General features: G+C 49.3%; 1 protein-coding gene and 2 long non-coding RNA genes across 22 annotated transcripts in view; 1 reads left to right on the top strand and 2 right to left on the bottom strand.

Moving 5' to 3' along the window:
• The window catches only part of LOC148052278 (uncharacterized), a 94,500-nt gene extending 88,171 nt beyond the window's left edge, over nucleotides 1–6,329 (bottom strand). The window contains exons 1-2 of the long non-coding RNA XR_015699175.1: nucleotides 5,856–6,329; nucleotides 4,885–5,069 (exon numbers count right to left, since the gene is read on the bottom strand). This is a non-coding gene — a long non-coding RNA (uncharacterized LOC148052278). The remainder of the gene's footprint in view (nucleotides 1–4,884; nucleotides 5,070–5,855) is intronic.
• A 232-nt stretch (nucleotides 6,330–6,561) lies between these two features.
• ACKR3 (atypical chemokine receptor 3) overlaps nucleotides 6,562–20,113 on the bottom strand; it is a 48,327-nt gene continuing 34,775 nt past the window's right edge. For 9 of the 19 annotated variants that reach the window (XR_015699160.1, XR_015699162.1, XR_015699161.1 and 6 more), the window contains one exon: nucleotides 19,800–19,984. Coding sequence is in view for 10 of the 19 variants with exons in the window: in XM_087734103.1 (XP_087590229.1) it covers nucleotides 7,330–8,424 (1,095 nt within the window). In the remaining 9 variants the exon portion in view is untranslated. Of the gene's footprint in view, nucleotides 8,452–9,841; nucleotides 10,333–12,794; nucleotides 12,855–19,795; nucleotides 19,985–20,113 lie in introns of those variants that run through there. The other 10 variants (XM_087734103.1, XM_087734101.1, XM_087734104.1 and 7 more) reach the window with 4 other exon arrangements.
• On the top strand, nucleotides 12,987–18,322 carry LOC148052277 (uncharacterized). 2 transcript variants are annotated; one of them, XR_015699177.1, is made up of 3 exons: nucleotides 12,987–13,553; nucleotides 13,637–15,928; nucleotides 17,990–18,322. It is a non-coding gene; the product is annotated as an uncharacterized LOC148052277 (long non-coding RNA). The 2 variants fall into 2 exon arrangements; XR_015699176.1 differs by having other exon boundaries at nucleotides 12,987–15,928.

Genomic DNA, 20,113 nt, shown 5'->3' with positions numbered 1-20,113 from the left:
GAAAGCCATTGGGGCTGCTGATGCTTTTCTCGCTAAACACCTACTTTTCATCCTTTCCCAGGGGTCTCCTATGTTCCATCACCCTCATTCCATAATTAGACTGAACAAACAATGCCTGGCGTTCGCCTCCACAGACAGACACGAGTCTCAGGCAAAGTTTTGAAAGCATCAAGTAATGCCAAAATCAAACGTGGCCGAGACGTGCAGAGCAAGGCTGCTTCTCAGCCAAGAGAGCTGGAGCGTGCACGGGGAAGAACCTCCCTCTCTCTTTTTGCTATTTTATTCTCCAGACTTACAATGAGGGCTATTCTCTCCTGAAAGGAGAACTCCAAAACACTCCAGCTTTTTATTCATCTGCTGCAAAGGGAAGGTATAGATTCTCCTCCACCAGCCAAATTCCCATTAAAGCAGCCACCTCGGGCCCATGATGAACCGGTCAAGCTGAACCAAGAGGAAGCAGCGGCCGGTGGCTCTCAGGAGCTTGCAGAATTGGCGTTTCCAACTGATTGCCTCCCTTGCTCCTTCAAACCTCTCAACCAAAAACACCGCATTCACCGGGCCAGACGGGACGGGAAATAAGAAGAAAAACTTTCTCTCCGTCACTACTCTTCTTTATAAAACTTCCACCCCCACCTCCCACCAAAGCAACAGGGCAACCTTGAAATTCAAGCCAGCCATTGGAACAAGTTGGCTGGGTTAGAGACAAGAGCTCCGGACCACGTCTTCGAGGGCTCTGCATCCTTCACATACCGCAGGATTCCCGTACCTTTCATCCTGCATTGGTTTTAGAGTGAGGCCACGTGGAAAAAGAGAGCCAGGAGGGAGTGTGGCCATGCCGCAGAGGGCTCACAGGCTGCTTCGTGAAGTCACGTCCTGCATTCAGGTGCTGTGTTCTCAGATATTTTACCAGTCCTTGATGAAAGAAGACAAAAATGTCCTCCAGAGGAGATTCATACGGCTCGATGGATAATCCCAAGCTGAGCAAATCCACTTTGCCCCAGTCATTACCCAGGACAGCGAGTGACAACAAGGTTGCGATGGGGTGCCTGGAGGAAGGGAGATGCCAGCTCCCTGGTCAGGAGTCTAGAAATTTGACTTTCCTTCCCTTGCACACCTTCTGCTCTCTGGAAACAGCATCCCACAGACCTAAACCGAAGCAGCCCGCAGCAGAGCCTGTTTGGGGACAGATCAGGGGACGCCTTAGTCCCAGTCTGGGACCCCCCACCAACCTGTGCACACCAGGCAAGTGCTGCGACCAGCAGGGCTCCCCTATCTCGAAGCCCACCTTACCCACCTTCAGCAGGGTTGGGATGTGAGCTCCATGGGTCAGTCATTGCCCTTGGCTGTGTTTGCACAGCCTGGCTCAATAGTTTCAGTGTCTTGGGACTCCTGCAACCCAAGCCCTAAATAATGAGAATATTCAAGTGTCGTGTGCTCATCAGACTAAGATTCACAGCATCACTCCAATGGATATGGAGCCGATGGGAACAGATCCTGGCAAGCTGGTGGTGATGGGAGCTGTAACCCTGAGATGCAGATAGACGCACCCTGACGCACGACGACCGTGACTTTGGCTTATTGTGCATCCCGATTCCCCGCTGCAGAAGACATAAATGTGCCTGTAGGTGGCCCAGAAACACTGACTTATTAAAAAGAGGAAAAAAAAAAAAAAAAAAGAATGAATGCAGCGTCTGTCACCCTTTTGCAGAATTGGTATTTTTTGTGTGTAGTTGGTGCTTGTTTTCCAAAGATTTACATTTTTGTGTGTGTGTCATTCGCTTTTCATGCATTTTGAGACCTTGGAGCTTAGAAATTCAAAACACTTGTCAGTCACGTCAATCCTTCTGGATAAAACGGAGCTGCCACTTGGATGGATAAAAAAAAAAAAAAAACCAACAACAAACAAAACGCACTTTTCTATCAAGCTGTGACTTGGTCACCCTACTCAATGCAAGCAAGACAATGTTTAGTGAAAGCGAAAAGAAAGATCTAAGTTTTCATACTTGTCGGTGGAACTAAATTGATTAAGGTCATTTCCTAGGTAGGTTTGAAATCTTCTGCAACAATTTCTTGAAAAGAAAAAGCAAAGTGCCCCCCAAAAAAAGGGAAAAGTCACTACTGCAAAAACATTAAATCTGCTTGGGTAACTCAGAATATATGTTGGCAAGGCAACATATCTCAGCTTGAACAGTAAACCTGCTATGTCAGAGGCTCTGCAACATATGAAAGAGACTTGGGTTTCAATATATCATGCTGAATTTACTTCTTTTCAGCCTTTCATGGCAAAGTATTTGATGTCTATCCTTTCACTATTGCAATCGATAGGGTGACCTCACTTAAAAGTCTCCTGACCTTTGCTGTTGTTGGTATTGCTCTGTTAAAATGTAATTTAATTCTTTTTCTTTAGTCTGGAAATAGCACTGTACAGACAGCAAACATGATAGGTGCTTGGGTTTTTTCCCCCCTAACCTAGAGACGAGAGGTAAAAATATCCATCATCACAGTTGGCTTAAAACCAAATGATGTCAAGAAGTGTATGACGTACAGCGGCCCAGACCCTCTGCTGAAGTGGACCTGTTGGGTTGCACCAATTTCATGCTTCACATCGGAGCTAAGCCCACTGGCATCTGCAGAGGATCTGGTTGGTTTCTCAGCACTTTCTTGTAAAGATATATACCTGCTTGGTAAGGTAAATAACCAGAAGGGCCTTGTTCTGATGCTCTCACTCCAGTGAGGAAGAGCATCCTACTCAATATTTTAGTCATAGGATCGAGTGGTCTCCCTGGATTCACAGCATCACTGAGATGTTGGTATCTCTTTGGTAATATCACGTTATAACATTTCCAGGATAGAGACCTTTAGCTAAGGCCTTGTATATATTCCACATAATCCCAGAAAACCAAGTAGATCAAAACCTACAACAAAGTAGTGAACTGTTTTCAAACAGCTACTACCAAAATGGAAGGAGACTGATTTTTCTCGTGACAGTGGGTGTTAGACGAGCCAGCCACATGCTTTTGGGTTACAGCTGGATTATCCATCACAGGATCTTTGTGAGCCTGGTTTGAATCATATTATAACCCTGTAACGCAAGTACTTTTGCAAAAGCAAACTCACATCATTATCTGTTGTTTTACTATTATTATGTCTTTGCATTACTGCTGTACATGGGTATTACATTGCATTAGTGATGCAGATGCACACATCTGTACTCACACCCATACATTTGCACAGGATTATGGCTAAAATTCCTGATCCTACTTATAAAAACCCCTATAAATCCTGGATAGCTCCCTTTAAATCAGCAGCATTATCCTACTGTAAATCTGGGGTGTAAATCAGAGCACACTCTGGCTCAGATGCTTGTCAGCCACACACCGTAATGGAGTGGCGAGGCTAAAGGCAAACCCTGGGCTCCGTACGCATCAGTTCCCCCCAAAACCCATCCCCATTGCATCATGCCCTGCTCAGCCCCACACCCCATCACAGGGGCTGAGCCCCACTTCTCAAAGTACCAGCCCAGCTCTTCTATCAAGAAGCTCTCTGAAACAGATTAAGAGCTGGCTTTGGCAGCACTGCCGCCGCCACGTGCTTAAATATTGCTCACAGCTGAGTTATTTCTTGCTTCTTAGGAACTTTAAATGGCTTTTATGCTCAGTGAACTCATGAAAGGCTAGTATCTAAAGTCAGCAGCACTGAAACGATGAATTAGCCAAAGGAGAAACAGGCCAGTTAGGCATTTCTTACAATACATTATCTAGATGGTTGCCAGAGGAGCTGATTTAAAGTCACTGTGCTGCACCTGAATGTCATTTATGGCTCATAAAAGGAAATCTGTGTTTAAGTAACAATAAAGCAGGACTACACTTTCTATAAAAAAAAAAAAAATCCTTTCTCACAGAGCAGATGTATTTTTATTTGCTCAGTGCCTGCCTCCGAGGCAGGTGGAGTCTGACAGCGCTGGGATGCTTTCAGCGATAAAGTCCAGGAGTTAAGCAGGAGGACTTGCTCCAGCATGGGTTATGTTCGATTTTTACTCATTTTTCCACCGAGGCCTTTACGTAGTGAATTTGACCTCCTTGCAAAGGCAAGACCTGAACACCTATGTACATCTGTACCTGTCAGAGGAACAAGGGAGATCCCTGGGCGCAGGCAGCCAGCCCACCAGTCCTGCCCCAAAGCCACAGCCCTGCAGTGGGAAGAAGCAGGGAGCCTTCATAACACCCCCCAGCTCCAGGGTGAGGACATTTGCCCAAACAAGGTGACAGCAGCCATCGCATCAATCACTGTAAGTCACAGACACATCTGAGGACATGTATTTTCACTCACCTGTTATCTGCTGATAAATTCCCTCATATCAGACTCCAAGGGGTCCAAACCCACTTTTTCGGTCTTACTGCAAATACCAGCTAGGGTACTGTGTCACACAGAGCCATGAGGAAAGCCTCCTAGAACATATATGTATGTCTTTTCCTATTATACCTCTGCCAGAGTTTGATTTTTGAGAATTTTCTGCATGAAAACAAGTCCTAATGAAAAATATGCAACAACTGACAAACTCTATCCTTGTGTCTCTCTGCACTGTTTTGCCCTCCACTGATTTCCCACCATCTGCCCACTACCACCCTTCTCACGGAGTCACAGCCAGCTTGGGGCTGCCCGCCTCCACACAAGTAGTGCCGATCCCCGGAGAGGACCTCAGGCACCCTTCCCAGGCCCTGGTGCTGCTCCCAGGCAGAACGCTGCCTGCCAGCTCCACCTGCCCTTTCAAGAGCCCGGGAGACAAAGGTGGGTGCTCAGCCCCAAGTCTTCCCATCCGAGGAGCTGGAAAGGACCCGCGCGTGTAATGTTACAGCTGTTGACAGCAAGGGTCGCAGTCCCGACCTTTACATGCTCTCTCAATCTGACCCCGCTTTTGGAAAAGGCATCATCCCACCACAATTAATCTCCCAAAGGAAGCGGCCTGGAGACTTTTATCAGTCCAGTCTACATAGCAGGTCTGCAGGACCTCCCCGACATTCAGCATTGCCCAGGATCTCCAGAGCTGATGCCATGCTGCGAGTACCAAACTGTGGATAAGAAAAGAAGTTGTGAGCTTCTGCCAAGTCAAACCTTCAAACCAGCTACAGCATAGCATGGAAACATCATACTGAGATGGGACCTGAACTGAACTATTTATACTGCTATAAACTGAGAAATACCCTGCAGGCATACCCCAGCACATGGGAGCCGGATGCCAGAGCTGTACTCAGCACTCTTCGGGAGGACACAGCTACACATACGGATGCTGGGGCGTGGGAAGCAATACCCACTAAATCAGGAACATTAATTTCTCAGTATTAACCCACCACCTCCAATCTTAACTATGAGCATGAGGGAGCACTTTCCTTGCAGTTCAGCAGTACCTTAAGAAAGGCTTATAGGAATCTGAAAATAATCATCTCTTATAAGAAGCGTCTGCACAAAAGGCTATACTCATGTAGCAACATTGCGACAGTTATGCTGGCAGCACTTCTCCGCAACTGGCTCCTCCATTTGGGATGGACCAGTGCTTTTTCAGAAACACCAAGCACAAGGAGGGTATAGTAGACTTCGCAAAGTTGGCAAACATCTACTTTTATAAGATCATCTTTGAGAAAACAGTAATGCAACATATAGAAAGAAACAAAATACAGTCATTACAAAATTGTTTGGCTGTTGGGATCTCAGAGGGATAGCGGCATGCTGTGATTTACCAGGAATTTGAGTGTAGCCTTCACAGTAAAGCAGTTAGCACTGCGCTGGAGTTGCAAAACATGCAAACCAGCAACAGCAAGTCAGTGATGGCTGGGAGACATTGATTCAACATTAGTTACCTTGTCCTGAGACTAAAGACGACCACGATTTGCTGGCTTAAAGATCTACTTCGTACATCCCGCAGTGGCTGAATCCTGCCCCATGCTTTGGCAATACGGCATTGCAAATTCAACACAGGCCATAACAAAGAGAAGAGGAGATAAAAAGAGATTTAATGCTGTCAGGACTACTAATCCCCAAATTCCAGTGCAAGCAAACCCTGCAGAGGACTGAACCTGGATTAGTCCAAATATCCGCTCCATCTGTGTACTTCCATATTTTCCTTCTACATGTTTATTCCTAAGCTACAGAGACAGCCTTTCATCACTCCCAACAGCTTTCACCTTATAAAACCATCAGCTCTACCTTCCCAAGCAGCACAGCCTCCTGCAGACCCGCTCCTCCCACCCCGTCCCCTCTTGCCACGCACCCTGCCGTCTCACATTCCTCCATTCAATGGTCTCTGCCCACCGTCAACAAACATCAGGAAAATACAGACTGACCTGTTTGCTCCTGCACCAAACAAAGGAGAGAAGGCGGCTTTGGGATTTCTTCTTTTTGGCTTTTTTTTTTTTCTGAGGAGGAGGAAGATGACAAGTCAAATCACTGGTAGGCATAGATTTTTTTTTTTTTTTCCAGATCTTTATTTTACAAAAATAACTTACAAATAGAGACAACTCTCAGAAGTAAGATCATTCATTCTGTGCATAAGGATACAGCTTTGTGAAGTACAGGTGTAGGAGTTAACAACTCTTACAATACTGTTAATTTTAACATGATGGTAACTATATTACAGTACATACATTTCATGCTCCAGACATGTGGATATGACCACCACATAAAGCTATGGTCAATAAAGTGTGCCAGCCAGGGAGGATGCACCTAACAGATCATTTCCATACTGCTAATTATTGGCATCCTCTTACCTACAATAGTTTAAACCAAATGGCAATCTAACACTCGGACTACAGCACTTTGGATACACTCATCAGCAATATACTTCAAATACATGATAAAAATATATTTAACTTTCAAATTACAATTGTATAAGGTACACCAAGAGCCAGAAAATAAAGTCTTGAGCTTTTAAATACAACACACTATATATATAACATATACAAGGAGATGAGAGGGAATCTACACAGGGAAGAAAAAGCTTATCCTGGAAATGCATGTTATCTATGGTACACAATGGCTTTGTCTGCTAGAAAGTCATTTCCATTTGCATAGCATTGTCGAGAAGTCCAGACTGGGGTAGGAGGAGATCAAACACCACACACCACCAAAAGGCTTAATTTTGGTACCACTTCCATTTTGCACCTGATTCTACTCTTAAATTAAGTGTTTGCTATTTCTCTTTTGTAGGCTGGAATTCATGCCCCGTTCATAACAAGCACAGGGGAAGGGCGAGCCGGGGGGGAACAAACCAACAACACAAAAAAAAAAAAAAAAAAAAAATCAAAGAGTCAAGGAGGTTTCTTTATGGGGCTGCAGTCATTTGGCATTTTGCTCCAGAGCAGAGTACTCTGCTTCCGACACTCTGGAAGCATCAATAAGTTTAGTGAGACCAGTTTTGGCAGAGTACTTGAAAATAAAGGCTTTCATGAGCTCATATCTGTAGTTGCGGTTAATGAAGCTGTACAGGATGGGGTTGACGCAGCAATGGACTAGAGAGAAACACTGAGTGATGTGAAGAGTGGCATACAAGAAGTTCTCCATCTGACAACTGAAAGGTATGAAATGGAGGCTATAGAAGATGTCAAGCAGGACAGCTACGTGGTAGGGTAGCCAGCAGACGAGAAATACAACAACGTAGGAGAAAATTATCTTCCCATTGCTCTTCCTCTCTTGATCACTGGAGGCGGAGATGGTCTTCGCAAGGAGGAAATAGAAGAGAGCAATAATGGGAAAAGGGATAAGAAAACCCAGCACAACAGAGATGAGCTCCATGCCAATCAACCACTCTTTGAAGCTCTCCTCTGGGTAGACAGGACGGCAATAGGTTTCATTGTTGGAAGAGACAGTCTTGAGATAATAGGTGTCTGGGAGAGACGCAGAGAAGGCAAGGAGCCATACTAAGATGCAGATGCAGCGGCGGATTATCTTCTTCTTGCGATTGCTGGAATTGGTGAAATAGGCAACTGAGAGGTAGCGGTCCACACTCATGCATGCCAGGAAGAAGATGCTGCTGTACAAGTTGATGGAAAATATAAGGTGAGTTATCTTGCATGTGATTTCTCCCATGTGCCACTGGTTATGCTGGACGAGGGAGACGACCCACACCGGAAGGGTGATGACGACGCACAGATCGGCAATAGCCAAATTAAAGATGTAGAGGTGGGTTTCATAGCCGGTCATTTTGGCTTGGAGGTTGACCCATACCACAACTGAGTTGGCCACCAGCCCTATGACAAAGATGAAAATGTAGAAGAAGGACAGGGTGTACAGCAGGGCACTTTTGTTGAGCATACCGGGGCATGTTGTCGCATCAACCGTGATGCAATCACTGTTGTTGCACGTCCAGTTGATCTCTGTCAAGTTGGCCGTTTCCAGAAAATCGAGGATGGAAGCAAAATCAAGTGCGCTCATGTTCGCTCAGTTTGAAGTTCAAGTGACCTACAGGCAAAATAGGATCAAAAGAAACGACCTAAGTTAACAGAGATATTTCTGCTGCCATCTTCATACCATAAAGCACACGCAGGTCATGCTGTGTTAGTGATGTCCTACTCTCATAAGGCACTTTCCATTAAAGAGATCCATGGAGTAAAACAACCAAAACAGACACACAGCAAAGCTCATCTGGTTGACAAAAGAGGAACAGCACTAGCTTTTTGTGTGATTTTTTTTTCCTTGCAGCTCACATCTGACATCATCAGGTTGGCTGTCGTCCCTGGGTGTGAAATCCGCAAAGTACACCGTGGCCAAATAAATGTCAGGCGACTAAATCTGTCTTCTCCAGCGTAAATGATGATACTATCGCTTTCAGCAGGGGAATCTTTAAGCCATTTTATCTGCACTCCCTCAAGCATAGTAGAATTGATCTGGCTGATACACGGTACCATAAAACATTTACCACAAGCTCTGGTCAGCATCTTGTCAAGCCCAGATCCAGCTGCATTAAGCAGAAATGGGGAACTAAGGGGCTTTGTACCCTCATCCAATTTTAAATTTAAATCCTGCTCCGTCCTCCCCTCTTCCCTTCAATTCTATTTTACAAAGCATCCCCTGTGTTTAACGATTATCATGTAGCTTTGAGAAAAGGTAAAAAAAAAAAAGTCGGAGCTTGACCGCTGAGTAGATCTGCTGGGCTTAAGTTTTCTTTTTAGGAGAGCGCTTTGATTTACAAAACACTCCGCCCTCACAGCTGGCTCCACAACAACTGCTTCCTCCCCACCCTTTGGCTTTTCCACATCTACTTTTCTTGCCTCTTCAGTGCCTTCTTCCACCAGCAGGCAGAGGACAAAGCAGGGGTTCCTCGTTAACTTCCTTGCCAGCAGAAGGGTGGGCCCCAGCAGAGCCACATGGCTTATGCAAAATCCAAAGCTGGGCTGCTAATTACCGTTGTGCTTTTGGGGCAGTGTAAAAATCCTGCTTCCCCTGCTGGGATCCTCCCACCCCACAGGGCCAACTGTACCACCCACGGCAGCAGCCGGCTGCCTTGGCCCATGGCCGCCACGCTTCAGCCAAGCAAGTTTTGGAGCCTCTTGTCCCCAGGCTCCAGCTTGAGGCATGCCAAAATAAAGATGGAGAGGTGGGTTTTCAAGGGATGGACCCCATCTCATTCCCCCGTGGCTTCACTTGAGCCAGAGCATCGGGTCAGCGAGCCCACCTGTAGTCCCCACCGTGGACACTTCTAGCATCCTGAATGATGGCCACCTTGTTCTTCCACATGCCCCCAGCCCCAGCAGTGAGAGGTAACCCCTGATGCTGCCCCAGCCCCAGGGGCAACACCAGCATGAGCAAGCAGCCAGAGAGAGCAACAGGGGGAAACAACTCCCAAGGCCACCTGTATCTCTGAACATCCTCAACCCCACCACAGGACCTCTTGGTGGGGCTTACGGGAGCACGGAGGGGACAGTGAGCAGGGAAGAGCTCGGACATGCTCCTGCGCTGAACATCCTCTTCTTGCCCCCGCTCTCCGAAAAGGGACATCAGTTGACGCAGCACCTCTCCATCTGCATAATTGGCTCTTCCCAAACCTCCCACCTTCCCCACCTGCCAGGGATACAGGCTACAGAAGAGAAGGGAGATAAGGGGGGAGATTACCACGGAGGACTCAAGGCACTATTGTCCCAGTGGAGGGGAAGCTGGTGGTGCTAACAATGACGGGGGCCATGCACACATCCAGGGGAGATCAAATCTCTCCACCAACAGGGCCCAAATTGGCCCCAGGAGGAGATCTAACCTATTGCTTCAAACCTGTGCAGCCTTGGAGGCTTTCATCCTGCTGGCCTGCTGAAAGACAGAGTTGAGATTCAAACCAAATTAAGTGTGGATTTTGCTACAACACTGGCTAAAGATGGAGCAGAGACAGTGGCAGCTTTCTGTCCTGGGATAGATGATCCTCCATCTCCAGCTCAGGAAAGCACAGGGTGATTTAACCCATGTTAAACTCACATTTAACCCACCCTGCCCCCCGCAGAGATGCAGGCCACCTTCAAGCTGCCTGTACCACCTGGTCGGTGCAGGCAGCAGGGATGCGCGCTGCCCAGGCGCAGCTCCCCAGGATGCTCGCTTCAGCCCAGGGCTGCAAGTGGGAGAGAGGGATGGATCTCCTGCTAGACCTCATCCAGGTTCCCACCACTACCGCTGCGTCCGCAGCACAAACACTCTTCAAGGCCTTTCAAGCGCAGCAAGAAGTGGCACCATCCCCAAGTCCCTGTATCTCAAAACCCCACAGCAACTAAAGCAAACTCCCTAAAAGCCACAGAACTCCCAGCCCTGTGGCATGGGCCACCATCTCCTGCTGGTATTTGTGGACAGTGAGGCAAGTAGAGCAGGAAGAACACCAGGCTACCCCCAAAACACCCCACAGAAGTAGCACAGGTGGGCTTGGGCATCTTCTGGGAAGGCACATGGTCCAACAAGGAGGGTGGGCTCATGCCACATCTCAAGACCCCAACTCAAGCCAACTTCCAGGACAGGGCCGTGACCACCCACTGCCAAGCCTCCAGCACATTCCCTAATGGAGAAGAAACTCACATCTGGCCGTGGGGTGTCAGATGACCAGTGCCAACAGAGAGGCAGTGAGGGCGAGCAAGGAGGCAGCAACAGGGCAGCAGAAAGCCCTTGAAGCTGGGACTCACAGCAGTGCTGGGGACACCGCGGCCACCAGCCTAGGACAGCAGCTAGCAGAGGGCGATGCCATCCTGGCTGCTCACTCGCAACCACCTGGAGATCTTACTGAACATAAACGATGCTCAGCCCGAATCTCAGCCTGCCTCCGCTCCAAGAGCAGGTCTGCTGCATGCACGTGCATCCATCTGTCCGGGGCCGCCTGCATGCCTGTGCACTTTCACGTCCCCAGTGCGGTAATAAAAATTTGAAACCGATACGGCCTCCCAGACTCAAAGCCCTGCTGGGAAGGATGGCTATATTCAGAGATTACAGCTTTACAAGGCCGGGCTCTCTATAGTCTGGGATTAGCTGCTGTAACCTGAGCTCCAATTCCCACCCAGATTAGCTGGGAGATGTAGGGGGAACCCACCAAACAAACTCAATAAAGCCACTCTGTGCTCCTAAAAAAATACCTTTAGCGCTCTCTGCAGACAGCACAATATCCTAAAAACTTGTGAAGGCAGCTGGAATTGCATTTTGTGTCCCCTACACTGAAAAGCTCTTGCAGGCCATCACCCCTTCACGCAGCAGACACGTGTGCTGTGGCCAGTCCCTGCTAGCTCGCAGGAGTTATGGCATGAAGGGAAGAAGATGCACCCGTAATCCCGCTCCAGACACCCAGAGATGTCCCTGGAGCCGATGCAGCCTGCAGGACTGCACCCTCCCCATCCCACCTCCTGCCCAGGACCCGCTGCAGGCTGTGAAAAAGTAAACAGGCATGACCATCCCTGCCTAGGAGGGGAGCCTAGCACCCTGTGGCAGCGTGCAAGCCCTCAACACCTTTGGGAACTTCTCAGCACCCCCTCTTCCACCCAGAGCATCTTGCAGCCCAGTCCTGCCTGCACTCAGACCTGCCTCTGGGCAGCTCAGGGGTGCAGGCAAAGCGGGCTTCGCCCTTCCCGAGTGCAGGAGAAAATGAGCTATGCCAGGAAAAGCCAGGACGGATGGTGGAGTTGTCACCTACACACCTTCACCTTTCCCGTATCAAGGACCAGCCTGGTTCTCCAGCACGGGAAGGTGGGCAGCACGGCCTCTTTCAGGCCATTTGGCCACTGCAAGAGGCCACCCATGCCCGCAAGGGGCTTTGCAAGACTGAACCCAGCATGTTTAAAGTCTCTTCTGCAGTTTTGAGTTGAAAAGAAAAAAAAGAACAGGGAAACAGGTGTGCCACACAGCTCTGGATCACACCTAGGCACGCAGGGGAAAGGAGCCCCCAGAAGCGAGCAGCACTCGGTACCAGGACAGTGACGGGATGTTGCAGTGGCTCAAAGCAGGTGACTCCAAAATCTCAGACCCTCCCAGCACGCCGCCAACCTCCGCTAAGGCGAGGTGTGCCAGCCCACTAACCCGGCCACGGGAAAACCAGGTGGAGTGCCAGAAGAGGAGGCTCCCCCACACACCCAAACGTGATCCCGAGAGGGGCTGGGATGCAGCCGAGGGGGGCGACGGGGAGCTGGGGCCGAGGCTGCGGCGGCCACGCTGCTCCAGCCTCCCGCGGCTGTCGCCCCTCACCGCCCGGGGGTGGGGGGACACGGACGCCCGTGGGGCGCTGCCCGCCCTCCGCCCCTCCAAACCCGGCCGGGTTTAGGCTCCGCTTCCCCCGCCCTTAGGCCCGCCCTTACCTCCCGCAGCCTGAGCACCGGGCGCCGGCGGAGCGACTGAGCGCTGCCCGCCGCCGCCGCCCCCTTATATCCGCGGCGGGGGACCGCCTCTCGGGGGCGGCCCCGGCCCCGCCGCCCGCCCCGGCCCCGCCCGGCCCCGCGGGGCGCGCTCCGGGGGCGGCGGCGCCTCGGCCCGGGCGGAGGGAGCGCGGCCCGGGCGCCTCGCTGCACCCCGGTGAGGGAAAGGGGTTGGCGTGCGAGCGTGGCTCTTTTTTGGTCTCCGCTAACACTGACAGGAGAGAGGATCGAGGGGTGGAGGGATAGGGGGCCTCAGGCACCCGGTGGCAGGAGAGAGGAAAAGAGGACTGAGACCAGGATGGGAAAAAGGAGAAAAGAAAAGAGAAAAGAAAAAAAGAAAGAAAAAGAGAAAAAAAGAGAAAAGAGAAAAAAGAAAAAAAGATAAAAAGAAAAAAGGAAAAAAATAAAAGAAAAAAGAGAGAAGAAAAAGAAAAAAGAAAAAAGAAAAAAAAGAAAAAAATTAACTCTAAAAGAAAAAAGAAAAGCAGGTTTCTAGTTGGTTTCTGGTTTGTTTTGTTTTTTCCCCTGTCACTATAAAATATTGAGAAGACAAGTCAAGGGGAGGGAGCGCATTCTCATCTCTACTCCCTTACCCAGGGCAAGAAAAATTAACACCAAGGAAAAGTGACACGAAGCCAGAAACTCGCTAACTAAAACTGAAAATCCACTCCTTGGCACTCCTCCTCAGCACAGGAAAGGCAGGTAATTAAAATGGCCCATGGAGAGGAAGGGGGTAGGGGTCTGTATTCAGCTCCAGCGGGGTCAAGCCTGTCTGTCTGTCACAGGGAAGAAACTAGGATTAGATGATAATCTACCTGCCAACACAACAACCGCATGATACAACTTGCTGAAGCCTGACAACGGTGCTGACAGCTCCGAGGGATCTGACGCATATACCACCGGGCTGCTCCGAAAACACCAGATAACCCGAAGAGCTTGGCTCCCCCCTGCCAGAGCACACAGCGACACGTACGGCTCCGAGAGCCTACCTCACCTCGTCATTACTGAGCCACTGTCCAGCCAGGAGAAACAGGTTACCTAACACATTTTAACCAGCACTTTTTGGAAGATACGGGGCATTTTAGCACTTGCAACCTGAGGGCTTCAACACCCCCAGAAAGCATGTATTTTTTTTCCCCAAAGATGCTTAATCCTCTTTCCACAGGCAATTAAAAGCTTGCATTAAAACCTGCTGGCAAATGCATGCTTAAAAAGAGAACATGTTTTCCCATGAAAGCGCCTAACACAAGTTCTCAAGCTCAAAGCAGGTCAGGGATGTGGCAAAACGAGACATTTTATTCTGTGGGAGAAGGGACCCATTTAGAGAGAGCGAGGGTGCACGTTAAAAGGACTCCTAGTTGCCAGCAAAGCACTCTTAATTCTGAAAAAAAAAAAAAAAAAAAAAAAAAAGAGAGATTGCTGTTTTAACTGTGCTCCATTTCTCAGCCCACAATGCCTTAATTCTGCCCCCATCACAGAGCGGAATCAGATGCATCAAATTTACATGCCTGCAAGTGAAGGTACAATTAGCTTCAGCTTTTCTGCCAGCAAAGAGAAGATTAAGCTGTAGATATTACACCTCCTGCAGCTCAAAGCACGCACTGAAGCTTGCCCGGTGCTCACCCCCAGCTTGGCCCCGTGCATCCCCAGAGACCTCCAACATCTCCCAGCTGACATCGCACTGGGGTGTCCTGGGGAGCAGGTGGCAAAGGAACATGCTGGAGAAAGGCCAGACCTGTTGGGTGTTTGGTGGTGCTTCTGTCCCCACCGAGATCTGGGCTGCCACCGGCTCAAAGTGCCACTCTGCAACAAGACCTCAAGAAGCCACCAAGCAGGCCACCTGGACCATCCCATCCACCACCATGCTCACAACACTCCTGTGGGTTTAGGTGTCAGGGAAGGAGGGGTCTACTCACCATCGCATGGATGGAGAGGGTGCGATACAAGGTACCTTGTCCCCTTCCCTGACCCCCAGTCTCCCTGGATGAGGACAGATAGGTCCTCCAAACTTCACAGCTGTCAGTGAGCAAAGCGTTTCGGCATCTGCTCGAATTCCGAGTGCTCGCTCAAGTCCATGGATGTTGGTGGAATTAAACCACGATGAGTTCAGACAACGACGGGATTAGGTTTAAAAATAAGCATGTACTGAAGCACTTGGCTAAATCGGGCTTTGAAAATCCTACGGAAAAAAAAGTAAAAACAAAGGCACTCTAGCAGAACTCCAGAGTCACTTGGCCAAAAAAGCAAGCGGAGTGGTTTTTCCTTACTTAGCATGCCAGAAAATAACACCAAGTAGTACAATCTCTTCCACAGCTCTCCAAAAATACTGGCCAGCATCTGCAACCGCAAAGCTGCTGGCTGTCCAGGAGTTGCAGGCAACCTCCCCTCTCCTGCATTCGCCGAGAGCAGAGCCCTCGCTGCCCTTTCCATGTTCCTCTCTCCAGCTATCTTTTTATAGCAAGCACGTTCCTCACGCAGGAGAGACGGAGCGGAGCCCATTCCCTTTCCATTACGAAAGCCAGATTTTGCTCAGCATTCAGGGGTGAAATGCTTGGACGGTAAGCAAAACAATGCGGTCTTGAAAAAAACCTGCACCCCCCACGACCCAGCAAGCAGAGCCAGGGAGAAGCTGAGCACCCCAGATAAGATCGGCAGAGAGTCCATGCTACCTGCTTGCCGTGATTAATTCGTATCTGCTGCCATTAGACCGCTGTTACAGCCCGTCCAAGCAGGTGTCCCAAGAGATGTGATAGTCCAGAGACCAGAAACTTGCCAGGCAAGGCAATCCATCGCTCATTGAAAACAAGCTGGCTCCAGATATTTAGGAAAGGGGGAAAGCAAAGCTCTGCAGCTCTTCACCCTGCTATGGAGGAATCTGTGGCAACGTGCTGGGGAGGGATCGGTCACCTTCACAGGGCAGCAGATTCTCCTCGCTGTGCTCTTCTTGAGGTCCTTCCACAACAAGCCTCTGCTATCGCCGCAGGGACCGCGGGAGGCCCTGCGCAAGATCAAGGCTTCACCGCGCTCAGCACTGCAGATAAACACACCTAAGGGCAAGCTCTGACCCGCAGAGACAGGTACAGCAGGAGGGGCAGGCACAGGGTGTTGGGCAAAATGAGGCACTGAAAGCCAGATTATTATGTTAACTGCTTATCCAATTGTTTTGCATTTACATTTTGTTTAACTGCCTGAACTACAGCAATACATATTTTTTTTCTCCAAAAGCACAAGTTTTTACTAATGGGGGGGGAGAGAGAAAAATCAGGAATTTCTCACAGTCCCCACAGTCTCTCCCTGCTGGTACTGGGAATGTGGGCTGAAAGCATCCTCATTTTCTCTTAAGGCTTCCCTTTCCAACTGGGAGGCAGATGGAAGCTAACACCCAGCCCTGCCTACCCAAGTCAACAGAGAAATTTAAAAAAATAAAAAACAAAACAAGTTGGCAGCTTTAAGTGCTAGAAAGATTTTTTTTTTGGGGGGTGAGAGAGAAAGCCAATAAGGCAAAGTGCATATATGTGTTGGGTGGGGGAGCATTTCAATAGCACAGCAAATATCGAAAAGGGACAAAGGGAAACATTTTTCCATTACACAAGAGAGGACTTGCGTGCAGCAAGAGTGAGGCGGGAGCAGCATCACCGAGTGGGTGTCCAAAAGCAACAGCCTCACGCGCAGGCAGAGAACAATGTGCCGGCCAGGAGTGCAAACACCCACATCGAGATGATAAAGCCAGGGAGAGCCCTGGAGGAAATCAGGCTGTGATCCGTGAAGTGTACGAAGGTAAAAAAGAGCTTCCTGCAGTCCTGGCAGCCAGCGCCAGCGGGCTGCTGGATGAAAATGCAGCGCTCATTTCCTCCCTCTTCCAAGACAGCTAGTTCTCTGTCCCCTCCTGGTCACGTTCCTCGCTGCATCGGTTGGATGATGGATGGAGGAACAAGCCACCGGGCTAACAAAAGGAATAAATAGATGACTACATCAGGAATCACCTCTGAAATCACAGACAGAAAGGAAACAAGCAGCAAATTTCCAGCAGGCAGCGACTGCAGTACTGCCCAGCTTCGCTTCCCCTACCAACAGAAAACAATCAAGTCATTTAATGCCAAGCCATGCCTAAAGCAGCGTCAGCAGCCCCCAGCAAAGCCACAGGGCTGGTCTCCTGTCCAGCTCCACCCTGTCCAGTTTGGAAGAGACGCAAGATGAGGAAACCAAGGGGAAGTGAGCAGGGAGCAGTACCCTCCCCACTGCTGCACTGTGGAAAGGCACTACCCCTGCTTGCAGCAGCACGGGAAAAGCACTCGAGCTCATAGGCAGCTCCAAGGAGACCGATGTCCTCCTCTGCAGAAGGATAGAGTGAGCCAGAGGTGCCCCAAACTGAAGGAGCTGCCATAGCCTGGGAGGGTGGGAAAGTCAAGGCAAGGGGCATGGCGATGATGCTAGGTGGGATGCTCAGCACGCCCTGGGATGCTGTGCTCACTCTTGCAAAGACATGGCATTACCCTACTTTACAGCTAGGGAAACTGTGGCAGAAAGAAGTTGACCTCTTAAAATTGGGGAGCAAAGGAAGAGATGTGCAGGCAGAGGCTGCCAGGGCGACCACAACCCAGCCTAGGGCAAGGCTCCCACTTCCCCTAGCCTAGCCTAAACCACCAAACCAAGCAATAAAAGAGAAATCGCAGTGCAGGACTTCCCTTTCTCCTCCATACCACCCACCCGTTAGTTTAAAGGTTCAGGAGATTCCCGCCCCCCCCCCCCCCCCCCCGAAAGCCCCTTGTGGGCTAGTTTCCATCTATGCTGTAGCTCCAAAGCTGTATTTTCAACTTCTCCAGCGCAACAATAAGGACTGAATTTAAGAGGAAGATTTTAGAGCACGAAAGCTGAGCTCCTTGGGATGTCACAGGCTTTCAGCATCTGCTGTTTGAAGCAATGCACACCGAAAGGCTTGTGAAAACCTGCCGGTAGAGATCTGTATTTTCCAGGCAGACTGTCCAGCCCGGGGACGCTGCCGTCAGCATTCACCTCTTGACAAGTGATGGTGAACAGCGCTGATTCAGAGACAATGCAAAGCATGCAGCACTTCACATTGGTCTCCATCAACTGGGCCACCCAGGATTTTAACCTTTCTTTGTCTTTTTCCCCCAAAGATGCAGCAGGAGAGAGGTTAACGCTCTCATCCAGCCACCCAGCAGCACGCTTTCCATCAGTCCCAGTGGGACCTGCAGCCATCGTTCCCAGCGAGCTTCCCAAAAGCCAAGCACCAGTACGGCATGCATCCCAGGGGGATCTGCCAAGGAAAGGGCCGGCAGAGCAATCAATTTACCGTTTTCAAGGCAATGAGAGCTTTTAGGATAAATCAATTGGTGGTGTAATTAGGAATATTACCTGTGTAGCTAATAATTATCAAAGATGGCTCTCTCCTTCACAGTTCATTTCCATCTTACCCTTCCGCTAAATAAAGGTGTTGCCTATGGATGTTATTTGCAGCTTCATAATCTACAGTCATAGGCATTATTGCCATTTATTTGAGACTGTGCCGGAGCATGACCACGAGGAAGATAAAATAGGACCCCGAGCCAGAAATCCTGCCTGGAGCAGCTAAGCAGCCATCTGTGAAGATTTTTCAAAGGCATTGATTTTTACATAAACACTATTCATAAACTTCTCCTCTTTGCACAGCGCTGTCTCAAATTAGCAAGGTGACATTAATGTGTCGGGGGTAGGTTTTGACAGAAGCCACGCTACGGAAAGCTGGAGTCTGCGTTGGCAGCAAGGGTTACAAGAGGCACACTGGGGACAGAGAGGAAGGAAAGGAGTTTGAATTAGGGTGATGGGATCCCCTGCTGCCTTTGCTTGCTTCCATGGGAAAGAGTCCTGCTAGGTGTAAAACGACTAAATACTACACGCCGGTAAGAAATAAAAAATTCATTAAATCATAAATCTTTTGGAAAGGGGATCTACTGGGGAGATTGTATTCGCTTTTCATAGACATATTAATTCAACGGTGGCATATCATATTGTTCTCTGCGGGGGAAAAAGACATATTGTTTTGAAGTATGATATTTAGAGCAGTCCTTTAGGAAGGAAAGCAAATATAATCTTGGCAAGGAAAACTGACTGCATGAGCACTGAGTAACGGACATTAAAAGCAGGGCCCAAGTCCCAGCTGCCGAAAGTCAGCATAGCTTGACTGGAGTTGTTGGAGCTAAGCCCATGCATGGGAGCTGGGAATGAAGGTCACCCTCATTTAGCCGTGACTCCTTGAAAATGTTAAGTAAATGAACACAAAGGGTAATTTTTTACTGGGCCCGTTGTGAACAATCACTGTTTGCCCGCTAGCAAACAACAACAGCAGGTGAGAAGACAAAGACATTACAGCCGCATTCAGTTTGATGTTCACTGGTTGGGAACTATCTGGCCATCTCCTCCTGGATCACTTCTGGCTCAGCAGTGGAAATTGCCAAGCTCTCCTGGCTCTCAGTCCAGCCAGACACTCAGGATATGGGTAGAACTGGATGCCCAGCTGCAATATATGGGCTCACCAAAGCCCTCCTTCGGCTGCTGCCCAATCTAGACTCTCTACATGCCTGGTCTCTGTTCTCCAGGAGGCTCCAGTCCTACTGCGGCACATGCCCAGAAGTCTCTGCAGCAGACTGACACCTATCTCCTGCCTAAATTGCAATCAGATCGAGGCCAATATACGCCTCCCTCCCCCGAGGGACCATATCTGACAGACATTTGAGGAGCACCCTGCACACAGCCAGCCACAGCGTATAGACGAGGTCTCCTCACAACAGGCAGCTTCCATACAATGATGGGGTGGGACTGGTCTCACAGCTCCCTTTCACAGCTATGGTCACACTCCACCTTTGGCTTCCCACCTCTCTCCTGACCCCGCAAATCTTGTATTCCTTAGAAATGGGAGCATCCCTCCCCCCTTTCTCTATCCATACCTTTAGCATGGTGGTCAGCACAGCCCCATAGGTGATATAGGTTCAAATCTCCTCCAACTTGGCTCCAGGCATGGAGGACACTGGGACAGGACTCCTGCCCACCGTGCATGTTCTCCAGGCACTCAGCCCACGCTCAAGTCCTCCATGAGCCCTGCTGTCTCTTGGAGCATATCTTCCCTCATGAGAAGGCTGTGAATCACAGAAAAAAACCAACACATACAGACCTGACCTCAGATCAAATTCATACAGCACAGTAAGCACACTCCCAATCATCCCAAGCAGTGTTCTTCTGCCATATGGCTGCCCTCATAATAGCTA

This window comes from Nipponia nippon, unplaced genomic scaffold (assembly GCF_047370975.1).
Source record: "Nipponia nippon isolate SJK-2023a ecotype South Korea unplaced genomic scaffold, ASM4737097v1 scaffold_5, whole genome shotgun sequence".
Taxonomy (NCBI): Eukaryota; Metazoa; Chordata; class Aves; order Pelecaniformes; family Threskiornithidae; genus Nipponia; species Nipponia nippon.
Note: the sequence above shows the minus strand (reverse complement) of the source record. Positions and strands in the feature narration are given on the sequence as shown.